Source organism: Palaemon carinicauda, chromosome 18 (assembly GCF_036898095.1).
Source record: "Palaemon carinicauda isolate YSFRI2023 chromosome 18, ASM3689809v2, whole genome shotgun sequence".
Taxonomy (NCBI): Eukaryota; Metazoa; Arthropoda; class Malacostraca; order Decapoda; family Palaemonidae; genus Palaemon; species Palaemon carinicauda.
The window spans coordinates 16,582,386-16,604,885 of NC_090742.1; the positions used below are offsets into that span (position 1 = coordinate 16,582,386).

The 22,500-nt window shown below is 34.8% G+C and overlaps 2 protein-coding genes across 4 annotated transcripts in view; one reads left to right on the forward strand and one right to left on the reverse strand.

Annotated features, from left to right (window-relative positions):
• Window positions 1–22,500, reverse strand: part of LOC137657633 (band 7 protein AGAP004871-like) — a 980,999-nt gene that overhangs the window by 574,512 nt on the left and 383,987 nt on the right. For 2 of the 3 annotated variants that reach the window (XM_068392020.1, XM_068392021.1), the window contains exons 3-4: window positions 10,584–11,697; window positions 10,204–10,296 (exon numbers count right to left, since the gene is read on the reverse strand). In XM_068392020.1, the coding sequence (XP_068248121.1) occupies window positions 10,204–10,282 (79 nt within the window). In that variant the 5' untranslated portion in view covers window positions 10,283–10,296; window positions 10,584–11,697. The remainder of the gene's footprint in view (window positions 1–10,203; window positions 10,297–10,583; window positions 11,698–22,500) is intronic. The other variant, XM_068392022.1, reaches the window with a different exon arrangement.
• The window catches only part of LOC137657180 (uncharacterized), a 71,694-nt gene continuing 68,668 nt past the window's right edge, over window positions 19,475–22,500 (forward strand). Inside the window, exon 1 of the mRNA XM_068391526.1 lies at window positions 19,475–19,626. Coding sequence (XP_068247627.1) covers window positions 19,475–19,626 — 152 coding nt within the window. The remainder of the gene's footprint in view (window positions 19,627–22,500) is intronic.

Below are 22,500 nucleotides of genomic sequence, written 5' to 3' on the forward strand. Positions count from 1 at the left end.
CAACAAAACCAATAATAATAATAATAACAATAATAATAATAATAATAATAATAATAATAATAATAATCCTTCATGAGTTACATCGAATCCACGTTACAGTGAATTGGATTTATGAATATGAACTATATAGCCAGGCGTTAAGGTCTGTAAGGCCATTCAATGCCCAAATACAATTGGAAAACCCTCTCCAGTTACATTGAAGTAATCGCTGAAAGAAATTGTATAGTAAAATGGAATAAAAGGAAAGGGGAAACTGAAGTGAAGCTGGAGAACACAAAGCAAAGGGTAAGGGAAAAGTCACTTGCCAAGTAAATAGCAGTACATGCAATAATGGCAGGAAGGGAAAGGAGAAATTAAACCATCGTGAAAGCAATATTTAAAAGAAGGACGGAATAAGACGAATACAAACTTTAATTAAATGGGACGCATAAATATTTCACTTTCTTCTAGACCAGATTTATTATTATTATTATTATTATTATTATTATTACTTGCTAAGCTACAACCCTAGTTGGAAAAGCAGGATGATACAATCCCAGGGTCTCCAACAGGGAAAATAGCCCAGTGAGGAAAGGAAACAAGGAAAAATAAAATATTCTACAAACAGTAACATTAAAATAAATATTTCATATATATACCATAAAAACTTTAACAAAACAAGAGAAAGATGAATTATATAGAATAGTGTGACCGAATTGACCTTCCCGAGATAAATTTAAGGTCGAGCGAACAACCAGCATGTTAGTAAGCCTTATCTTACAGTCAAGACTTTGCTGTTCCACTCCTTCATCAGCATTCTTTGTGTAAATTCTCTCTCTCTCTCTCTCTCTCTCTCTCTCTCTCTCTCTCTCTCTCTCTCTCTCTCTCTCTCTCTCTCTCTCATCTTGTTTTTGCTATTTTTGCAACCATTTTGTAACAAGCAGTGCAATATAAACATAATTTTACGGACCTTCAGATAAAACTTCGATTTTCGAGTTAGAAATACATAGCTCTCTCTCTCTCTCTCTCTCTCTCTCTCTCTCTCTCTCTCTCTCTCTCTCTCTCTCTCTCTCTCTCTCTCTCTGTTTCAATAATTAATCTACCCTCAAATTCTATCTCAGATGAAAGAGACTACATACACGGTAATGGAGAGATCTTGGAGATTCTGAAATCCCACCGCCGGAGTTTTCATAAGAGCAGACAGAAGAAGAAAGACCATTTTGGTATTAGGTGAAACAACGGAAGATGCTGAGAGGGGGATGCAAAGGGACAAAGGAGAGGGACAAATAACTGTCTTTGAAATGCAAAGCAGCTCTCCTCTCTACCTTTGACGTCTTTATTGCAGTGGAAAAAAAAAGTAATAAGCCAGACGAACCGTCGTCCTCTTGCGAGTAGTTTCTTAGACCTTGCCGGAAAGCAGCTTCTCCTTGGAGAGGTTTGGTCAACTGCACGTGCACACGTACATACACATACACATATACACACATTATATATATATATATATATACATATATATATAAATATATATATATATATATATATATATATATATATATATATCTGGATATATAAACATACATAACTATATGAACATAAGTGCGCACAAAACACACACATACACACACACACACACACACTTACACATATATATATATATATATATATATATATATATATATATATATATATATATATATATATATATATATATATATAATATATATATATAAATTTAAATATATTTACATATACATACATAAATATATATATATATATATATATATATATATATATATATATATATATATATATATATATAAATGCGTGTGTATCATAGTAAACAACCATATGAAACTACGAATACATACTTGATTAAGTACAGTATTCATTATGGAAATTTGATGCAATAATAATCAAAGACTTGCGTATCAATAATTTCTTTACATACAAAACGCACTAACAGTCGAATTTTCGTCAAACACCCTACCTTAAAAAGATGGCTATTAAAAATAAAAATCTAAAAGTAGTTGATTTCTTCGTTGGTCAAAAGGAAAAATGTTGAAAAATTCTGGAAAATTCATATTTATCGAAGTCGGACATTGGTCGTATTAAAATTGCACTTAAAAACCATTACTATTGAGCGCAAAAACCACCTGAGGGGCGTGATATAGATCAGTGTTTCTCAACCTTTTTCTGGTGGTGGCCCCCTTCAATCCAGTGCAAATTCTTGTGGCCCCTCCATGCCAACTTTGAGTTCTAATGCACCCCCCAGCACCCGCCATCCGTCCATCACCTTAATACGCCTAGGGAAGTAGGTCTATTAATGGCTCTAGCTTGAATAGTACCATGTACTCAAAACACTAATTTCAGGTATAAATCAAATAACAATATTAATTAGAAAAATATTTTATTTGAATACTTATTTATTTACAAAAGGAATACAAAACAAGGAATACATGTAGGTACAATTGGCTTTATCTTGAAAGGTTTCAGTGGGATCCCTGTGACTTATGCAAGGCTGCCAACTTGTCAGTGTTTGGCTTGAAAGCTGTTAGAGCGAGACGTAAATTGCCTCTTTTTTTCTATGTCAAGGCAAATTCGTGTCTTTGACAGCAGGCACATCACCCGATTGAAACCAGTCTCAACCAAGTAAGATGTGGGAAAGGCAAGTAAGAGCAACTTCACATCTTTCCAGAGTATTGGGTACTACTTATACATATCTTGATTCATCCACAGCTTCTGGTGTCCTCCATGCTTGAACCTTGCTTGAGCTGTTGTGTTATTCTGAAGTTCAATGAGACATTCTTGTAGGGTGACATCAACTTCAGATACATCAACAATGAAGGGATCCACAAACCAGTGTGGCACAGTCATTTGCAGTAGGTCAGAGAAGTGAGTTTCCATATCATTATGCAACTGCTTCAGATGGTCAACATACACTACTAGGTCATCATCAAGCAGTTTGGTGGATATAACTGCTAAGGAAGGAAACTGTGCAAACTCTCGTCTTCCAAGGTTCAATCAGTACAGCTTGAGTTTCCCTTTAAATGCAGTAATTGCCTCCTAGCAGGAAAACAGGGGGGAGTTATTTCTTTGAAGCTCTTTGTTCAGAACATTTATCTTTTCAAATATGTCTGACAGGTATAAGATGTCACTCTTTGCATCAACAAGTTTCTGTCCAAGTTCTGTCCCACTAAAGAAAGAGATATATAACACTCCCAAAGTGCAATAAAACGGTTCAGGCAATTACCTTTAGAAAGCCACCTGGCTTCAGTGTGCAACGCATTTTCAAATTCTTCATTGTTCTTTTCACATAATTGCTGAAAGAGGCGATCTTTCTGTGCACTATTTTTTATCAAGTTGACAGCCTTGATAACATGCCCAAGTGCTTCATGCAGATGTTCTGCTAGGTTTTTGGCAACCAGGTGCTGCCGGTGAACAACACAGTGCACACAAACGACATTAGGAACAGCTTTTTTTAAGTGAGCACTGAATCCCCGATACCTTCCAATCATAACAGCAGTGCCATCTGTTGCACAAGCCACAATGTTCTTGAGTGGAATGTTGTTACCCTCAAAATAGACCTCAAGTTTTTTGAAGATGGATTCACCTTTAGTGTCATTCGTTAATTTCAATGCGAAAAGCATTTCTTGACATATTTCATGAACATCAAGAAACCTGACAAATACCACCAGAAGAGCGAAATTATCAGGTAAAGTTGATTCGTCGAGATGAAGCGAGAATTCATTCACCTGCAGTTTTGAGACTAATTGGCTTTCAACATCAGCTGCCATCTCATCAATACGGCGTGATACTGAGGAGTTGTTTAGAGGAATAACACTAGTTACCTCGTGTGGACTCTGATTCATGACTGTTGAAAGCACTACAGCCACAGTTGGCATGATCAGAGATTCATCGATAGTATGAGGCTTACCTGCTTTTGCAATCAAATTTGCTATCTTGTAAGAAGCCAACATCCCTCTAACTACTTTTGCCACTTTTTGGGTAAACATATGATTCACTGTCATCCTTCCTTGGAGCTCATCAAGTAATTTCTTGAAGAAATCTAGCGGCTTGTCTTTATGTGCAGTCTCCAGATGCTTTTTCAGTTTGCTGGGACGCATACTTTCATTTGAGAGTGAGGTCATACATAGCAGGCACAAATTACCTGGTACTGTATATTGAATCGAATGATGTTTAAACTAAAGTCAAGCATGATAAACAGAATATTCGAAGCATAATAATGATTTATTTCAAAATATTACACATTTATATATTTTGTGGGTCCTAAATTTTCTGTGGCCCCCCATGGCCCCCCATTTTTCCAATTTTGCCTTGTGGCCCCTGAAAAATTCTCATGGCCCCCAAGGGGGCCATATGGCCCACGTTGAGAAACACTGATATAGATTATAGGTAACTATGATAATTAAATGATTGTTTATTTAATTGTTTATTATTTCCCAGATCGTTGTGGAATGATCTTCCTAATCGGGTAGTTGAATCGGTAAAACTTCAAAAGTTCAAAGTTGCAGCAAATGTCTTTGTGTTGAACAGGCTGACATAAGTTTTTTTTTTTATTGTTTATATATGACATATTAGTTTTGACGTTGTTACTGTTTTTAGAATGATTTATTGTTAATTTGTTCCCATCATTTATCTATTTCCTTATTTCCTTTCCTCACTGGGCTATTTTTTACTGTTGGAGCCCTTGGGCTTATAGCATCTTGCTTTTCCAACTAGGATTGTAGCTTAGCTAGTAATAATAATAAATTTAAATTCCTCACTGGGATATTTTCTCAGTTGGAGACCTTGGGCTTAAATCATCTTGCTTTTTTGGCTAGTAATAATAATAATAATAATAATAATAATAATAATAATAATAATAATGAATATCACATGGATTTTGATCCGCTATGGCTCGCTTTAACGCAAACAAACATTATATCATTGGTTTTTTTTTTTTTTTTTTTTTTTTTCCGTTTCCGGGAAAAGCTCTCATAATCTGTGGTTAAGCACACCTGGAAACCGTCATACGAGAATAGAACGCCGGTAAGCATTGTACACAAAGGAGTTAATTTGGAAATGCTAGAAGGTGAGGAAAATTAGTGTATTAGTGTTCAAAAAGGACTATTTAGTGCATACTATTATTTGGGGATAAATCTTACTCATAAAGAACTACATTATAGCACTATGATATATCAAATTACTATTTCTTGATAAATTATGTAAATGGATTTAAAGTATAAATATGCCCTTCTGAGTATGGACACCTTAAAGTGGCGAAAGGGTTAATGTATCGCCATGAAAAAGCAATGCTGTACTTGTCAGGGCTACCCATACTAGGTTGGTTTGATGTGAGAGATCACACTAAAGTCTCCCCACATCATCATTCCGCACAGGCGAGCGTAGTGATGAAAATTGGCCAAGCCCTAGACGCGAATAAACACATGCCAAAACCCAGACATGAATAAAGACATGTCTGAAGCCTTTGTCTTACAGTAGACTAGAAAAGTATGCAATTGTTGTTGTTCTAAAGTATAAATATAGAACATATTATAATGTCCATTCTTTCTGTATAATTCTTATAGACCCGGATGGAAGACATCGCCTAAAACAAATAATCCTTCATTTCTTTGTTAATTGTCACCCAAAACTATACTCCTGACTAGTACAGTGGTAACGTGTTCGCCTAGCATTCGCCTAACAGCAGATCGATCCCAGCCCGGGACCGTGAGTTCAAGCTGTTTACTGTGGAGGCCACTGCTATGGTTGGACACCATAGTGGGGGGGGGAGGCCAGAAGTGTTTGCCCGGCTGATATTCTGGTGAGCATCTATTCTGATGAAACTGTAACTAAACCCAGACACCTTTACCTTTACCTTTACAAGACCACACTGGTAATTCATGACTGTCCCCTAACACTCATTCATGCTAACAAATTTCTGTATAATTAGTCGAGAATGTTTTTCCCCAACCCTTTTAATTCAGAATTAAGTATAAACCCATTTCCTGAATTTGTTTAATGTATTTTTCTTTCTAGTTAGTTCCCCAAACTGATTAGTTCACCAAACTTGATTAGTTCACCAAACTTTCAACTGAGCTCCACAAGAAACTAAAAGATTTGGAAGAACCAGGCCTACATGACTGAAGACTCTGAAGCGTGAAATAGATGATGAATGGAGAAGCATTGATTTAAAAGCTCAAGAGAGAGACGACTGGCAAAATCTAACTGAGGCCCTTTGCGTCAACAGGCGTAAGAGGAGATGGTGATGATGGCCTAGTTATGAGTATCATAATTTCAATGTAATAATTCCATTGCTATTTCAATGTTCTTCACATGTGATGTTAAGTTATCACATATTTCCTAATATTCTTCATAAAATATTCAACAAATTTCCCCAAGTTAAAATTCCAGGGATTCCTCTTTTAAAAGACTCGAGCTTCTGCCTCGGCCAACATAAGCAAAACTAAAAATATGACTAAATTCTAAAAGACAAACAACGCGTCCTCGAAACAAAAATATCGTCACTGCTCAGACGCGTCGTTTTGCTCTTCGAAAAACAAATAGCTCTCTTGTTTACATACCGATATCCAGAACACGGAACTAAGTCTCTCTCTCTCTCTCTCTCTCTCTCTCTCTCTCTCTCCTTTGTTATCCTCCCTATTTCTCCTTCCCTCCACCTCCCCCTCATCATCCTCTTCCTCACACTCCGATTTCTCTTCCGAGTTTTATATAAGATTCCCCTTGACAGTTCTCTGAAGTCGAATCTTAGCCCTGATTAATCATGCGTTGGCACTCTAGACACGATGACCGGGCACACTCCTTGAATAATTCAGTCCGCCCAAAACAAGTATCACTTTTTTTTTATTGCTCCATATCATCCGCCTTTATTATGGTTTTTAGATACCGAAGGATATGTAACATATTGATTATTATCTATTCGGCCAGGACAGAAAAAGTATATTTCAATCAATGGCATTAACGTTTACGATTATTTATGATTTTTAGAATTTGTGGAGTTTCCAGAAAGGAAGGAGAGCCAATAGCCAAAGAGACTCGAAGCCAAAATCCAGTCCAATATCATCAGTTGACGTAAAAACATGATTCGTAAAATGATTTTGACAACTGGGTCAACCTTCTTACCACTAGTCAAACCTCTCTGGTCCCAAGATACACCAAATTCACGTGACTGAGAAGCTACGCTTCTTGTATATTAAATAATATAGTAGGAATACGCGTAAGGGAAAGCTGGCAAATCTATATAGGATTGAAAATATTATTATTATCACCTAATCTACAACCCCAGTTGAAAAACCAGGATGATATAAGCCCAAGAGCTCCAATAGGGAAGAATATCCGAGTCAGGGAAGAAAATAAGCAAACAGATAGAATAGTGCTTGGGTGTCCCTTCAAGCATGAGAACTCTAACCCAAGACAGTGGAAGACCGTGGTACAGAGCTATGGCATTACCCAAGACCGTGGTACAGACGCTATGGCATTACCCAAACTAGAGAACAAAGGTTTGATTTTATAGTGTCCTTCTCTTTACCTAGCATTCATTACTTGCATCATTAATTTGGCTGTTAATTGAAATCGGAATTCTTATCTACATCTTGGGTAGTGTCATAGCCTTTGTATCCTTGTTCTTCCAGTGTCTTGGGTTAGAGATCTCTTGCTCGAGGGTACACTCGGGCACACTAATCTATCTTGTTTCTTTTCTTCTTGTTATTTTGATGTTTTTTTATCCTCTTGTTAGTTTGAATTTTTTATAGTTTATGTATGAAAGCTTATTTTAATATTATTATTGTTCTGGAACTTCTATAGTTTATTTCCTTATTTCCTTTCCTCACTTTGCTATTTACCCTGCGAGGGCCATTGGGCTTATAGCATCCTGCTTTTCCAACTACGGTTGTAGCTTAGCAAGTAATAATAATAATAATAAGAAGAAGAAGAAGAAGAAGAAGAAGAAGAAGAAGAAGAAGAAGAATAGTTATGCAAATGTAAAAACGTACATAACAAAAAAAAAAAATTCAACATTACAAACACGCTAAAGCTCGTACACGGAAGAGTTTTTATCCTCTTGTTAGTTTGAATTTTTTATAGTTTATGTATGAAAGCTTATTTTAATATTATTATTGTTCTGGAACTTCTATAGTTTATTTCCTTATTTCCTTTCCTCACTTTGCTATTTACCCTGCGAGGGCCATTGGGCTTATAGCATCCTGCTTTTCCAACTACGGTTGTAGCTTAGCAAGTAATAATAATAATAATAATAATAAGAAGAAGAAGAAGAAGAAGAAGAAGAAGAAGAAGAAGAAGAAGAAGAAGAAGAAGAAGAAGAATAGTTATGCAAATGTAAAAACGTACATAAAAAAAAAAAAAATTCAACATTACAAACACGCTAAAGCTCGTACACGGAAGAGTTCAAGGGACAGAATGCTGTCTTATGATTAATCGAAATTTCAATCTATTTAGATAACTCCTCTTCTTGAATTATAAAAGTGTATGTGAACTGGCGTTTCTACGAAGAGACCTTATGAAAGTAAAACAAGTTCTTGGATTATTCATCATACTTTACATTAAGTTGATGTAGTAATCCAACGTCCCTTTAGAGATGTGATGATAATTTTCAAGTCCTGAATATAAATAAAACATAGGCATTCTACAATACCTTCCAAATGATAAAATACTCATCAATCCAAAAACAATAAAAAAATCATAAAGTATCTCATATTCTTATATAATGAAAATATGTCATCAGAAACATATCAATCAACGAGCAATTGCTTTAAGACTATAATCCTTAATATCATTCATACTTGATATTATTCTCCAACCTTCTACTTAATTCAAAAGACATAATTGTATAGTAATGTACATTCCATATGGAAATAATCATATCTAAGCCAAAATACTGCTTACTCAATTGAGAAAGAATATCCAGAAGATGACGAATAGAAATATGATGAAAAATTATTAATGAATAATCATGAAGGACAAACATTACTTTCTCATATTTGGGTTAGCCCAGTTAAGTCTATATCAATAGAGAAATGTTGAAAACCTTATCACCCTAAAAATGGAATATGAAACACAACCTACTGATCACCAGTCCGTGGTACAGTTGGCTTCATTAACTCCGGTACACCTCACTGGAAGCTAAGGGACGTCTGACAGCTCTGCACTGTAGCATGTAACGCTGTTTAGCAAAAGAGAAACTGGGTAACGCTGCCTTTAATTGTTGCTAAGCTCGTAAACATGTGATCAAATGCACTTTCATTAAGTGCTGTAAAGAAAATAACAATGTTTTTTTCAATACAGCACTTCGTAAAATTAATAAGAATGCTTTGATTACTTACATGTTTCCAATCTCATCAACTTTCTTTAACATTGCCAAGTTTCTTTTTCTCTAAACAAAAGCTCTACCTGCTCTAATGTACAGCTGCTAGACGTCCCCTTAGCTTTCCCTGAAGTGTACCTGAAGGAATAAAGTTAGCTGTACTTATCATGACTACCTTAATTTAGCATGAAAATCCTAGCCTGGCAGGCAAAAGACAAAACTAAGCCACCTGGTCCTCCTACTCTACACTCGACCCATACACCTGGTGTCCCTACTCTACACTCAACCCATACACCTAGTGCCCCTGCTCTACACTCGACCCATACACCTGGTGCCCCTACTCTACACTCGACCCATACACCTGGTGCCCCTACTCTACACTCGACCATTACAACTGGTGCTCCTACTCTACACTCGACCCATACACCTGGTGCCCCTACTCTACACTCGACCCATACACCTGGTGCCCCTACTTTACACTCAACCATTACACCTGGTGCCCCTACTCTACACTAAGCCATTACACCTGGTGCCCCTACTCTACACTCGACCCATACACCTGGTGCCCGTACTCTACACTCGACCATTACACCTGAGCCCCTACTCTACACTCGACCCATACACCTGGTGCCCCTACTCTACACTCAACCATCACACCTGGTGCCCCTACTCTACACTCGACCCAAACAATGGGAATTCTTCATGATAACAATTTACATGATAATTCTTCCAGAAAACCTCCATCCTATCATAGAAATCTGGCGTGCAATGGCTACCTACAGTTCTGGATGGAATGTGCTTACTCTTTATACAATCGTAGGTTAGCTACTTCAGTGTACTATCTCTCTCAGTTTGGACAGAAAGAGAAGAACACCCTCTCTTACCTTGGTAAACCATACGCCTCATCGGTGGATGATGGTTGTTTTGCATGACTGATGAAGCCGCAATACTCTTCTCTGTCATGGTGGATTTTCAACCTGTGGGTGAGGAAGGGGGTTTCATGTCAGGAATTTAAGGGCGGAAGCTTTTTTGTCAAACAGCGGTGGGTGACTGTCTCTCCTCCTTCATCCAGGCCGGGTGGGCCAGTCACTCACTCCCTTCGGGTGATTTTTGCTTTATTAAGGGTTTTGGTTTATATATAAAAAATAAGGGTAAGGGAAAAAAGGGGGGTTATTGTTAAGGCTTTCGGGTTAAGTGGGGGGGGGCCTGAAGTTTCTCTCGATTTTAGCTTAAGTAAAAGGGGGATGGGGTGCAAATCACTTACCTCCAAACACCTTGTTGATCTTCTCTGTGTTTTTGAAGTTCTGCATGGACAAGGGTGTTGTGTTCCTGTCACCCATGACGAAGTAAGTGGAGTGGAGAGCGGTGTGTCGGGATTAAATGGTTGCCTTCCACTTTCTTTGAACTTTCCGTTGTGATTGATGCGTTGGTTAATGAGTAATAACTGTGAATGTCTACTGAGAGTTATAAGAAAACAGGGTGAAATAGGGAGCAAGGATTAGCAGAAAGTAGAGGCATCAAGGATACATCTACCAATTACTTTTCTAAATAGGGTTCCTTTAGGCTACAAGTGGATATCAGTGAATACTGGGTATACCTAACACACTATCTTAAGAGCAATATCACCGTTTACATGTATAAATGGTTTAGAGATATGATGTGGGTATTATGTAAAAGAAAATTATTCCAGCAAACTTTCAACTGGTGCAGGCTTGAGTAAACCACACAGGTGAAAGTACGTTACCTAAAAAAACTTTAAAAACTGTAAAAGAACAAAACTTCAAAATCAGACTTTTTAGTGAAATATAAAAGAATCTATATGAACCAAGGGATAAATAAGAGGTTCAGGAAAAAGATAAAGGGTATTCACTCCATCAAATATGCAAGTGGACGTGAGGAAGGAGCAATAGTCATCCAGACAGAAAATCAGAAAACTAACTATAAAACTGGGACAAGGGAGGACAAATAAATTTATAAAAGCTTCTACTGTATCAATCAGGGGGTCACAAAAGGCAGCAGGCAATGTGTCTCTCAGACATGTGAGAAGAAACACAGTGAAAGAGGGACAGATTTAGAAGGTTATATCTTCCAAAGGGATCTTATAGAGGTTAAGCAAGGAAGATGAAGCAACTATGACGTCTTGGGACGTCCGGTGGTGGCGTTGAGAAGATGATTGTTAGTGGTAAATTCAAGACTGGTTGTGGTAGTTGTGGTAGAGTGGCTGTTGTGTAGTTGATTTTGGCTGGTTGGTTGGTTGGTGGTAGTGGTGGTAGCAGGGGGGGATGATGAGAGTAGTAATTCCTCAGTCCGAGCCTCTGGCTTGATCAGCGGAGAGGAGGGTGGGCCTGCCGCAGGGCCTCCTCAGTAGTGGGGAGAAGCTGGGGGGGTGGAAAAGCATCTAGTTGGTAAGGAGAGAGCAGCACCCTCTGGCTAGCCAGGTATGGCTATTACCCATTATTTCTCATCTAATAATATCATGTTCATCATTCTCTACTTATGACCTTTTTTTTTCTCTCTTAAGATTAATTATTTTTATTCTATTTTTCATTTCCACTTGATACAAACTTAATGACATCTCACAAATAACTGACTAAATATGACTTAAATTTATGGTTGAATAGACCTCAAAGAAAGAATAAGTGAATATTTAACCTAAAATATTAATTCTAAACTTGGAAACACTTAACCCAACCTAAAGGATAGTGATCCATACAGAATATTGGAAATTTCAATAAATATGGACTGCAATAATTACAGACACGGCATTAATATCCGCTGCTGATATCATTGAATCCTTTACCTTATTATGGTGGTAAAAGGACTTAAAATATCTCTATATCTCAAATATGTACAAAAATTTCATCTTACCACCAATATTTTATAAAATATTTATAATGTACAAGGCACTCATATCGATTATTACTGGCTAGATATACTGGTGCTTAAATATTAACAATTACTTGCAGTGATATCAACTGTGGATATTTACCGTTACCTAAAATAGAAAAGAAATTATAGCTCATATAAGCAATTTTACACATATCTTAAACAAAACTAAATTAAAACAAGGTATAATTAATGATATTATTGATAATACACCATAGATTTCTTTTCAGCAAAATAATTTTATATATATATATATATATATATATATATATATATATATAATTCTACTATGACTAAAACAAAGCCTGTGGAACAAAATTTCATCAAAACATTAGCCAATCAATCAGGATAAAAAGTAATATGAAAATATAAAATAAATACGTTACATCTTTTTATAGCTAATGGGATGTCATGTATATATATATATATATATATATATATATATATATATATATACATATATATATATATATATATATATATAAATGTATATATATATATATATATATATATATATATATATACAGTATTTATATATATATCCATGCACACACACACATATATATATATATATATATATATATATATATATATATAGATAGATAGATAGATAAATAGATATATAGATAGATAGATAAATAGATAGATAGATAGATAGATGCGAACAGCTACTAATGAGGTGTTTATCCTATGAAAACCAAATCACCGATGAATCCACAGAGAAAACAAAAAATTATACCCAACCCAGTATAACAGGTAATACCCATTCTCCTACCATCTTGAAATGAAACTCGCTTCATTTTCAGGACAGTATTACTCTACCTATTGTCAATTTTTTTAGCGAAGCAGATTTGCACAGACTCGAAGCGGTGCTCTTTTAGCTCGGAATAGTTTCCTGGTCGCTGATTGGTTGGACAAAATAATTCTAACCAATCAGCGATCAGGAAACTTTTCCGAGCTAAAAGGGCACCGCTGCAAGTAGGTGCAAATGCGCCTCATTAAAAGAAATTGACTATAGTCAACATAGTAAGCGTCTCTCCACACCCATCCTCCAAGATCTTCCGAACTGAATACCATTTTCACCCATCAGATCGTAGCCTAAGCTTCTCAACCTTTCAATTTGTTCTATTCAAAAGTTCACAGATAGGTAATCTCAATAGCTACTCCTTTCTCCTTCCATTGGTACTCAATATCATATTTTCCTTCTGTAAAGGAGATACGGCTAAACAGTCTTACCTCTGCTCGTTCAGTCCCTCACCAGTTCTTGGATCTTACCATTATCAATCACACCTGCTTGCATGTATCTATAATTCTTCTGTTACCAATAGCATCTTTTATTATTTTTTTTAGGTTTCCATTTACCCTTTCTATCCACTTACTTTCAATTTGTTCTTATTCAAACACCTTCAGTCTTTACCCGGTTGCTTTTCTATCCAGCAGCTATCTGTGTAGGCTGCCTATAAGCATTATGCACTTCACATACACTTCAATGCTTATTATTCAAGAAACATGTTTATCTTATCAAATACGCGTCTAAATAAGTCATTCCATTCTTTACACATATTCATGTGCAAGCTTCACTTCAGTTACATCTAATTCAACATGAGGCCCCCCCACCGCCCCCCCCCAAAAAAAAAAAAACACCTTGCCTCAATACTTTTTCCATTAAATACTTTCTCCAGTTCCAATTCCATCATTCATGGCTGTCTTCTTGGCTTTGAAACGGACAGTGTTCTTATCAAACTAGTTTTTCTGTTATCAGTCTTACTCTCATAATTAGCGTACGACTATAACCCGTCCCCTTTATTCAAAACATTTTTATGTCCATAAGTTTCAAACCATTGCCTCTAATTCAAAGGGTCAACAGTCCTATTACTCATTCCTACAGATCCTTCCTCTCCTCCCAGACGTACTTTGTACGTAATTACTATTTCATTATCATCATCATCTCCTCCCAGGCCTTTTGACGCTAAGGGCCTCGGTTAGATTTCGCCAGTCGTTTCTATCTATTTACTGACTTGTATTAACAAGATTATGTCACACCATATATTTTATAATGCCATCAACTCCTGGCGCCTTTCCATTCGCCATCCTTTGAATTATCCTCATTTTATCCCAGTCACTTCCACGAACATAATCAAATTTATATCAACCATTCCTAATTTCAGTTTACATCAGCCTTTCTCTGTCCTCTACATTGAACATTCAATGAAGTGTAATTTTCCACGGAAAACATTATTTCATGCTTGAGTTTTATCAAGATTAATAGGTATACTCATAAAGATTATTTAATAGAAATGTACGATAATGTTTGAAGTAAAGAAAATAGTATTAAGCTAAACCAACAAAAATTAAAGTAGTTATCCACTTCTGTAAGTATTTTTCATGTATGATCGAAAATGTCTACCAGTTATTCAAGTATTTACCCTAAAAAAAGTACAACTTAAAAAAGACAACAGCTAGTAAACCGATAAGCACGGCCCCTTATCATATTACCCTAAAGACAAAATGTCTGTAGACTTATTTTTCTTTCTTCTTTTTTTTTCTTTTTAAAGAATTCACAACATTGTCGGCGCCCATATAGGGCGTCGAGGTGATTAGGCCTAATGTTTCCTTATTATAGTCAGCATAAGCTTATGATGAAGACGAGGAGACATAAGACTTGGGTTACAACGTTTGATTTTATGCTAATGGCAAGACGCTGCCATAACAGGACATTGGCATTATGTTTATTCTCAAATATAAGGAGGAGATAACTTGTGAATTTCTAAGTAGCCTATGGAGTTTGGATGTGGATAAAAGATGTTTTGCTCTCTCTCTCTCTCTCTCTCTCTCTCTCTCTCTCTCTCTCTCTCTCTCTCTCTCTCTCTCAATTAAGACGGAAAGAGAAAGCATAATGGAAACTAGAAAATGATATTCACCAAAACTATATATCATTAAAGCGGGAGTCTCTCTCTCTCTCTCTCTCTCTCTCTCTCTCTCTCTCTCTCTCTCAACTAAGACGGAAAGAGAGTATAATGGAGACGAGAATATGATATTCACCGAAACTATATGCCATCAAAGCGGAAGTTCTCTCTCTCTCTCTCTCTCTCTCTCTCTCTCTCTCTCTCTCTCTCTCTCTCTCTCTCTCTCTCTCTCTCTCTCTCTCTCTCATCTTCAAGCATGCTATTTCATTAAAAAGAAGCCTGACTTGGTGGAAAAATTGATTGCGAAAGTTAAGGGAGCAAAAGAATGGAGTCACTCAATAAAGGAGGGAAAGTTGAAAATTACGAAGAGAGAGAGAGAGAGAGAGAGAGAGAGAGAGAGAGAGAGAGAGAGAGAGAGAGAGAGAGAGAGAGTACACAAGGCATTAAGTCAATTGGTTCCTCCCTCTCTAGTTATGAAAAATAACAAGGTTGTTACAAACTAATCATAATATTGTCCATCAAAGTCTCAAGACTGATAATGACTTCGCATTAAAATCAAAATCCAGGGAGAAAATTAACATAATAATAACTTCTTTGCTACAGTGATGAAAAGCAAATAGTATGGATGGATATTTATGAATTTGGGCCATATGAACCAGCGTTGAGGCTGAGAGGCCAATCAAAATAGAGGTTTTATATATATACATATATATATATATATATATATATATATATATATATATATATACATACATATATATATATATATATATATATATATATATATATACATACATATATATATATATATATATATATATATACACACACATATATATATATATATATATATATATATATATATATATATATTTCAATACCTATCATTCTCAGGGGGAGAGGGATTAGTCATACCCAGAAGAGAGAGAGGGTACCCAGAGATGTACACTCGAAAATCCCACTCTCCTACAAATTGCCAAACCAGCGTGTGTATGTATATCTATCTAAATATTTAAACGTCATTTTTGACGACTCGGATAAACTATAGGAAGTATATTTAAACAACTGAAAATTCACTGGAGCTAGTAGCTGAATGGCCGTCGCCTACAGTGCCCCTCTTGAGGTGTAATAACGGCGCTATCCTCCTTACGGAATGCAAGGGTATGGGAAATCCAAGGACGGAGGATATACCAAATAGGCGAGTTTTGGAATTTCACAACTCGTAAAACGAGGGAAAGTACCATTGGCCAAATCGGTCAATTCGAGGTCTGCTGACTTTGACGCCGTAAAATGCTGGAGGAGAGGGCCACCTGGATGCAATTGGTCCGTGAACAATGGAGGAAATTTCGCTGACAATAAAAGACAAAAAATGGATGAAATTTCGCTGACAATAAAAGACAAAAAATGGATGAAATTTCGGTAACAAAAGGATGACAGTTCGTTGACAATAAAAAGCAAAAAATTGGATAAAATGTCACTGACAATAGGATGAAATTTCGCTGCCCAAAAGGTGAAAAATGGAAGAAATTTCGCGGACAAATAGATGAATTTTCGCTGCCAAAAAAGGTGAAAAATGGATGAAATTTCACCAACAAAAAGATGAAATTTTGCTGCCAAAAAAGGTGAATAATGGATGAAATTTCGCTGACAAAAGGGTAAAATTTCACGGCTCAAAAAGCTAAAAAATGGATGAAATTTCGCTGACAACTAGATGAAATTTCGCTGCCAAAAAAGGTGATAAATGGGTGAAATTTCGCTGACAAAAGGATGAAATTCCCCTTCCAAACCAAGGTAAAAAATGGATAAAATTTCGCTGCCAAAAAAGGTAAAAATGGATGAAATTTTGCAGACTAAAGGATGAAATTTCGCTGTCCAAAAAAAGGTAAAAAATGGATGAAATTTTGCCTACAGAAGAAAAAGGATGAAATTTCGATGCCAAAAAAGGCAGAAAATGAATGAAATTTCTCCGACAAAAGAATGAAATTTTGCTGACAAAACAAAAGTAAAAAGTGGAGGAAAATTTGCTGACAAAAAGGGTAAAAAAATAGATGAAATTTCGCTGGCAATAAAGGAACAATTGATTAAATTTTTCTGACAAAAATTTAATAAAACAAGGAATGAAATTTCGCTGACAAGGAAACAAGAAAAAAATGGATGAAATTGCGCTGAAAAGAACAAAATTTGGCTGAAAAAAAGGAAAAGAAAAAACAATGGATGAAATTTCGCTCACAAAAAAAAAAGTAAAGAAGAAACTGGATAGGTTTTCGCTGAAAAAAAAAAAACAAGAAAAAGAACCATGGATGAAACTTCACGGAGAACAAACGGAAAAAAAAAAGAAAACATGGATGAAATTTCGCTGGGTAATTTATAAATGGCAAAGGAAATTATAACAGCTATACTGTTTTAACAAACTTTGAATAACAGCTATAGTTGAACTAAGAAAAATATACTAAATCGTAAATATTAATTCCCGAAAATTTATGTAAGATCTCACCAACATAAAAGACCAATAGCAGTTCTATTTCTAAAATCCAACACAGTCTGATTTTGTGATGGTGACATGCCAGTTGACTTTGAAGGTAAAAATAGAAATAAAAAAGCACAATAATAGAGACATCTTTTTTTTTAGGTATTTGTTCCATTTCAAATACAAAGTTGAAATTTGGTGCAATGATTGTTATTTTTTTTTAAACTGATGCGATGCTCGTTTCATATTTCATCTGTTATTTACTTCATTCATTTTATAATGTTAATGATTTTATCTGTTTACATTTGATGGTTTACTTCAACAGCTTTCTTTTTTTGTTCTATATAGTTTTCAGGACTTAGCTATTTTCCTTTGGGGTTTGTAGCATAGCGTTTTTCTAATGCTGGTTGCAACAACAACAACAACAACAACAACAACAATAATAATAGTAATAATAATAATAATAATAATAATTCGGGAGGAAACCCTCTTTCAAACAATTTTTTCATGCGTTAATCTTGTAAAGAACTTTTTCTATTGTTCTTATTTTTTTTTCTACAGTATCGCATTCCACCAATAACTGCGAAAGGTAATAATAATAATAATAATGATAATAATAATAATAATAATAATAATAATAATAATAATAATAATGATAATAGTAGTAGTAGTAGTAAAACATACCAGGCAGATGTGTAACCAGTTAAGGATAACGTCATACATCACCCGAACTAAATCAGCTTTATAATTGATCTCGCCCAAGAAGCATTGCACTTACTTCTTCTAAATCTTCAATTATACATAGAACTATCTCATCCACAGTACTCAGAACTTTTCTTTTAATATTAGCGATAAGTTTCTTATATATATATATATATATATATATATATATATATATATATATATATATATATATATAAACCTACTAGGACTTGCATCTTTCAGAATTTGTCTATTTTTTTCATAGCCAAGGTAATTATGAATTAGTACTTCATAGTCATAAGTTTATATCCAAAAGATGCGTACAATCTGAATCCAACACTCGTAGGGGTTTTCATGACTGCCTAGTACTAGAGGATAGTGTCCACTGGTTTTTTAAATATTTCCTCGACTTTATAGCATCGTTTTGACCTCTCAGTGCCAGCATACCTAGATTTATGTGTAACTATTTTTTTGTGGTAAAACTTCAAGAAACGTGATTAGGTTTATATGTCACCCTTCTTTGTGGTAAAACTTCAAGAAAAGTTAACGCTATGATGAATAATGAAGATTAAGATATATGGCAACAGCCAAAGCCTCACAGTGTGCCACGTAAGAGAGCACAGGCTATGACAATGTATAGGCGCCACTGGGACCAAAGTTTATGGATCAAGTCACGTTAACTCACTATTCTTTGTTAATGTAGACGAAGATCACTCAAATAAGATCGTAAAGACAAGAGCAGGAATCTTTTTCTCAATGAACAGTTTGAAATGATTGATGCCCTTGAATATAATGCCATGAAAACTATATTATCGAAATACCTGGACGTAACAATGGCAGAATATGGAGAATAAAAACTTGAAGAAATAATTGAGTGGGAAAATTATTGAGCTAAAAATGCCCACATCATGAAAATAAAGTTTTCAAACGCCGAGGAGGGAAAAGAGCTATAAAAGTTTTTTCCATTACCTACCAATACATTCCAAGTCATTATATTGAACAGGTTGTTTGTGAAATTGTCATTTTACAATAAATGCTATTTTCATGAGCATCTCTGTATAAAGAATGTTCTAAAGATAAAAACTTCAAAATATGCATTGAATGCTGATAAAAAAACCAGATTTATAAAGAATATACAGAAAATATAAAGATATTTGTCAACTGCAATCTATAGCATAAAACTTTGAAAGCGAAATGCCCGGTGCGAAAAGATATAGCAAAAAGGAAAATGCAAGAGATCAAAGCGAACGGATATGCAGCATCAACAACGCAAAACGGGGCAAGATACCTCGAAGTAACAGCTACCAGCACAGGAGAACTCTAACCCAAGACAGTGGAAGACAACGGTACAGAGGCTATGGCACTACCCAAGACTAGAGAACAATTGTTTGATTTTGGAGTGTCCTTCTAGATAACTATAAACTCGAATGTAAGCGAAATCCAATTAGTGGATATATAGATTGACAACCTAAATATGGAGTAAAGAAGCTCAATACAAAGGAGAATTAATAGAGAAAACAAGAGAAGGAGAGAGAAAATACCCAAACAACAACAGATTATAGATGGTGGAGAAGAGTATCCTCAAAATTTTCTTGTAGAAAACGTCATTACTTTGTCAATATATTCTAAAATCATAATTATAAGAGATATTAAATAAAATAGGAAAAATGGCGATTTCTTAATAGAATTAAACTACGAACGAATAATAATAAAAAACATTTAATTTATACAATTCAGCATATTCCTATGTTGACAAATCAGTATTGTACTACGTTAACTTTAACACCATTAGCAAGGAGAATGTACCTTTATATAAATCACATTGTTTTTAAACCACACTACTTTGCTCTTACAAATACTTGACTTTCCAAACTATTCCCTTATTCTTATTTCGCCCAGCTTCCCTATCAGCTAAAAAAATAGATGCTAAAACCGTTCTCAAATAAATCTTTTCAAAAAACGTACTCAAATAAACTATTTCTATAAACGTTCTCAAATAAATCCTTCCTAAAAACGTTCTTAAATAAATCTTTTATAAAAAGGTCCTCGAATAATTTTTTTTTCTAAACACGTTCTCCAATAAGTCTTTTCTAAAAAACCCTCTTAAATAAATAATTTCTAAAAATGTTCTCAAATAAATCATTTAAAAAAACCTCACCAAATAAAGCTTTTCTAAATACATTTTCGAATAAATAATTTCTAAAATCGTTCTCAAATAAATCATTTCTAAAAAAATCTCATAAAAATCATTTTTAAAAATCTCCAATAAATCATTTCTAAAATCGTTCTTAAATAAATCATTTCTAAAAACGCTCTCAAATAAATAATTTCTAAAATCGTTCTCAAACAAATCATTTCTAAAAAATTCCCAGATAAATAATTTCTAAAAATCTTCAATAAATTATTTGTAAAATCGTTCTCAAATAAATCATTTCTAAAAACACTCTCAAATAAATAATTTTTAAAAGCGTTCTCAAATAAATCATTTCTAAAAATCTTCAACAAATCATTTCTAAAATCGTTCTAAAATAAATCATTTCTAAAAACGTTCTTAAATAAATCATTTCTAAAAGCGTTCTCAAATACATCATTTCTAAAATAGTTCTCAAATAAATTATTTCTAATAACGTTCTCAAATAAATAATTTCTAAAAGCGCTCTCAAATAAATAATTTCTAAAAGAGCTCTCAAATAAATCCTTTCTAAAAGCACTCTCAAATAAATCATCTCTAAAATCCTCCTCCAATAAATCTTTTCAAGAAACGTTCTGAAAATAAATATTTTCTTAAAACGTTCTCAGCTAAATCTTTCCCCCAAACGTTCTAACTGAACCAATACCGAAATACACCGGATACCTCGACCTCACATATCAAATCAGGATATAATTAATATGCGAATATGATTCATATCTACCAATTTGAATAATAGAAGGGCTATGTTCATGGAACTTAATCCTACTAATTATATAGCTTTTGACATGACTATTATCGAGATATAGTTTCAAACTGTGTAAAACTAGGGCATATCATCGGTATATTATCGAAATATATTTGTCCTTGGTTGAGGCTTACTTTTTTTTTAACTGGCATTAATGATGTTACATGAGTACTGAATTTAATCTAATAATGTATTTCCAATTTGACGAATTATAGATATATATTGATGAAGATTTAATTCATGCAAACACAAATACACCATATTTGAATCCGGTAACGTCGCTTTCAGAAGGTACAATTTGCTAACGTAAGATGAGTAGCTTAGTGGTACAGCATTCAAGTTGTCTTCTAATATTTTTCAAGTCTGATATATATACATTACCACACACACACACACACACACACACATATATATATATATATATATATATATATATATATATATATATATATATATATACTGAAAGAATAATATTAGTAAGCCGACGAAAAACATTCCTGCACTGTTAAATATTTGCCATTAAAAAAGGTAAAAATCTTGGAAAAAATACTGCCCAGCATTTACCATTTTAAAAGCGGATATATTACGGTCACCAACCTAAAAAATGAATAACAAAGGTAAAAATTACGGTCGCCTGTATTTTACTGAAATACGGCTGAGAACAGTACATTTATTAACGAGAATTTCGGATTAATATCAAGACTTTTTAACAGTGTAGATTAATCCTTACGGTTTAAGAATCCATTTATAAGAATCGAATAAGTATCAAAACAAACAAGCACATTTTTGAGCCCACACCTCTTGCATTCGGCCGTTAAGCAAAAGAAATTACGCTAGTGGCCCAATCTTCAAACGACCGTACTACCCCTTTATGTTGGAAAGAAAATGTACTGTAGCTGTTATCCTACACGTTCTGCACACGTTCTTTCACTGACGTTCGTATTTTCTCCCGGTTCTTATTGTTCTCTCGCTGCCTTGTCGGTTGCTGATGCCAGCCAGCCATTTGCTAATGGCAGTAACCGCTAAGGAACGAAAAGAACAAGGAAAAGGAGAGAAAAAGACAATTTCAATGGAAATATATAAATGATGATATGAATACATTTCTAGTTGAGAGAGAGAGAGAGAGAGAGAGAGAGAGAGAGAGAGAGAGAGACTCTAATTGAGCTTGAGCTAGTCAGCAATCACTTTCCCCCAGAACATTGCCACACTCGCCTCTATGTCGCAAGCACGCTCGAACTCTTATTCTCTCCAGCTGACCCGACCATCTACCAGTATCTCTACGGT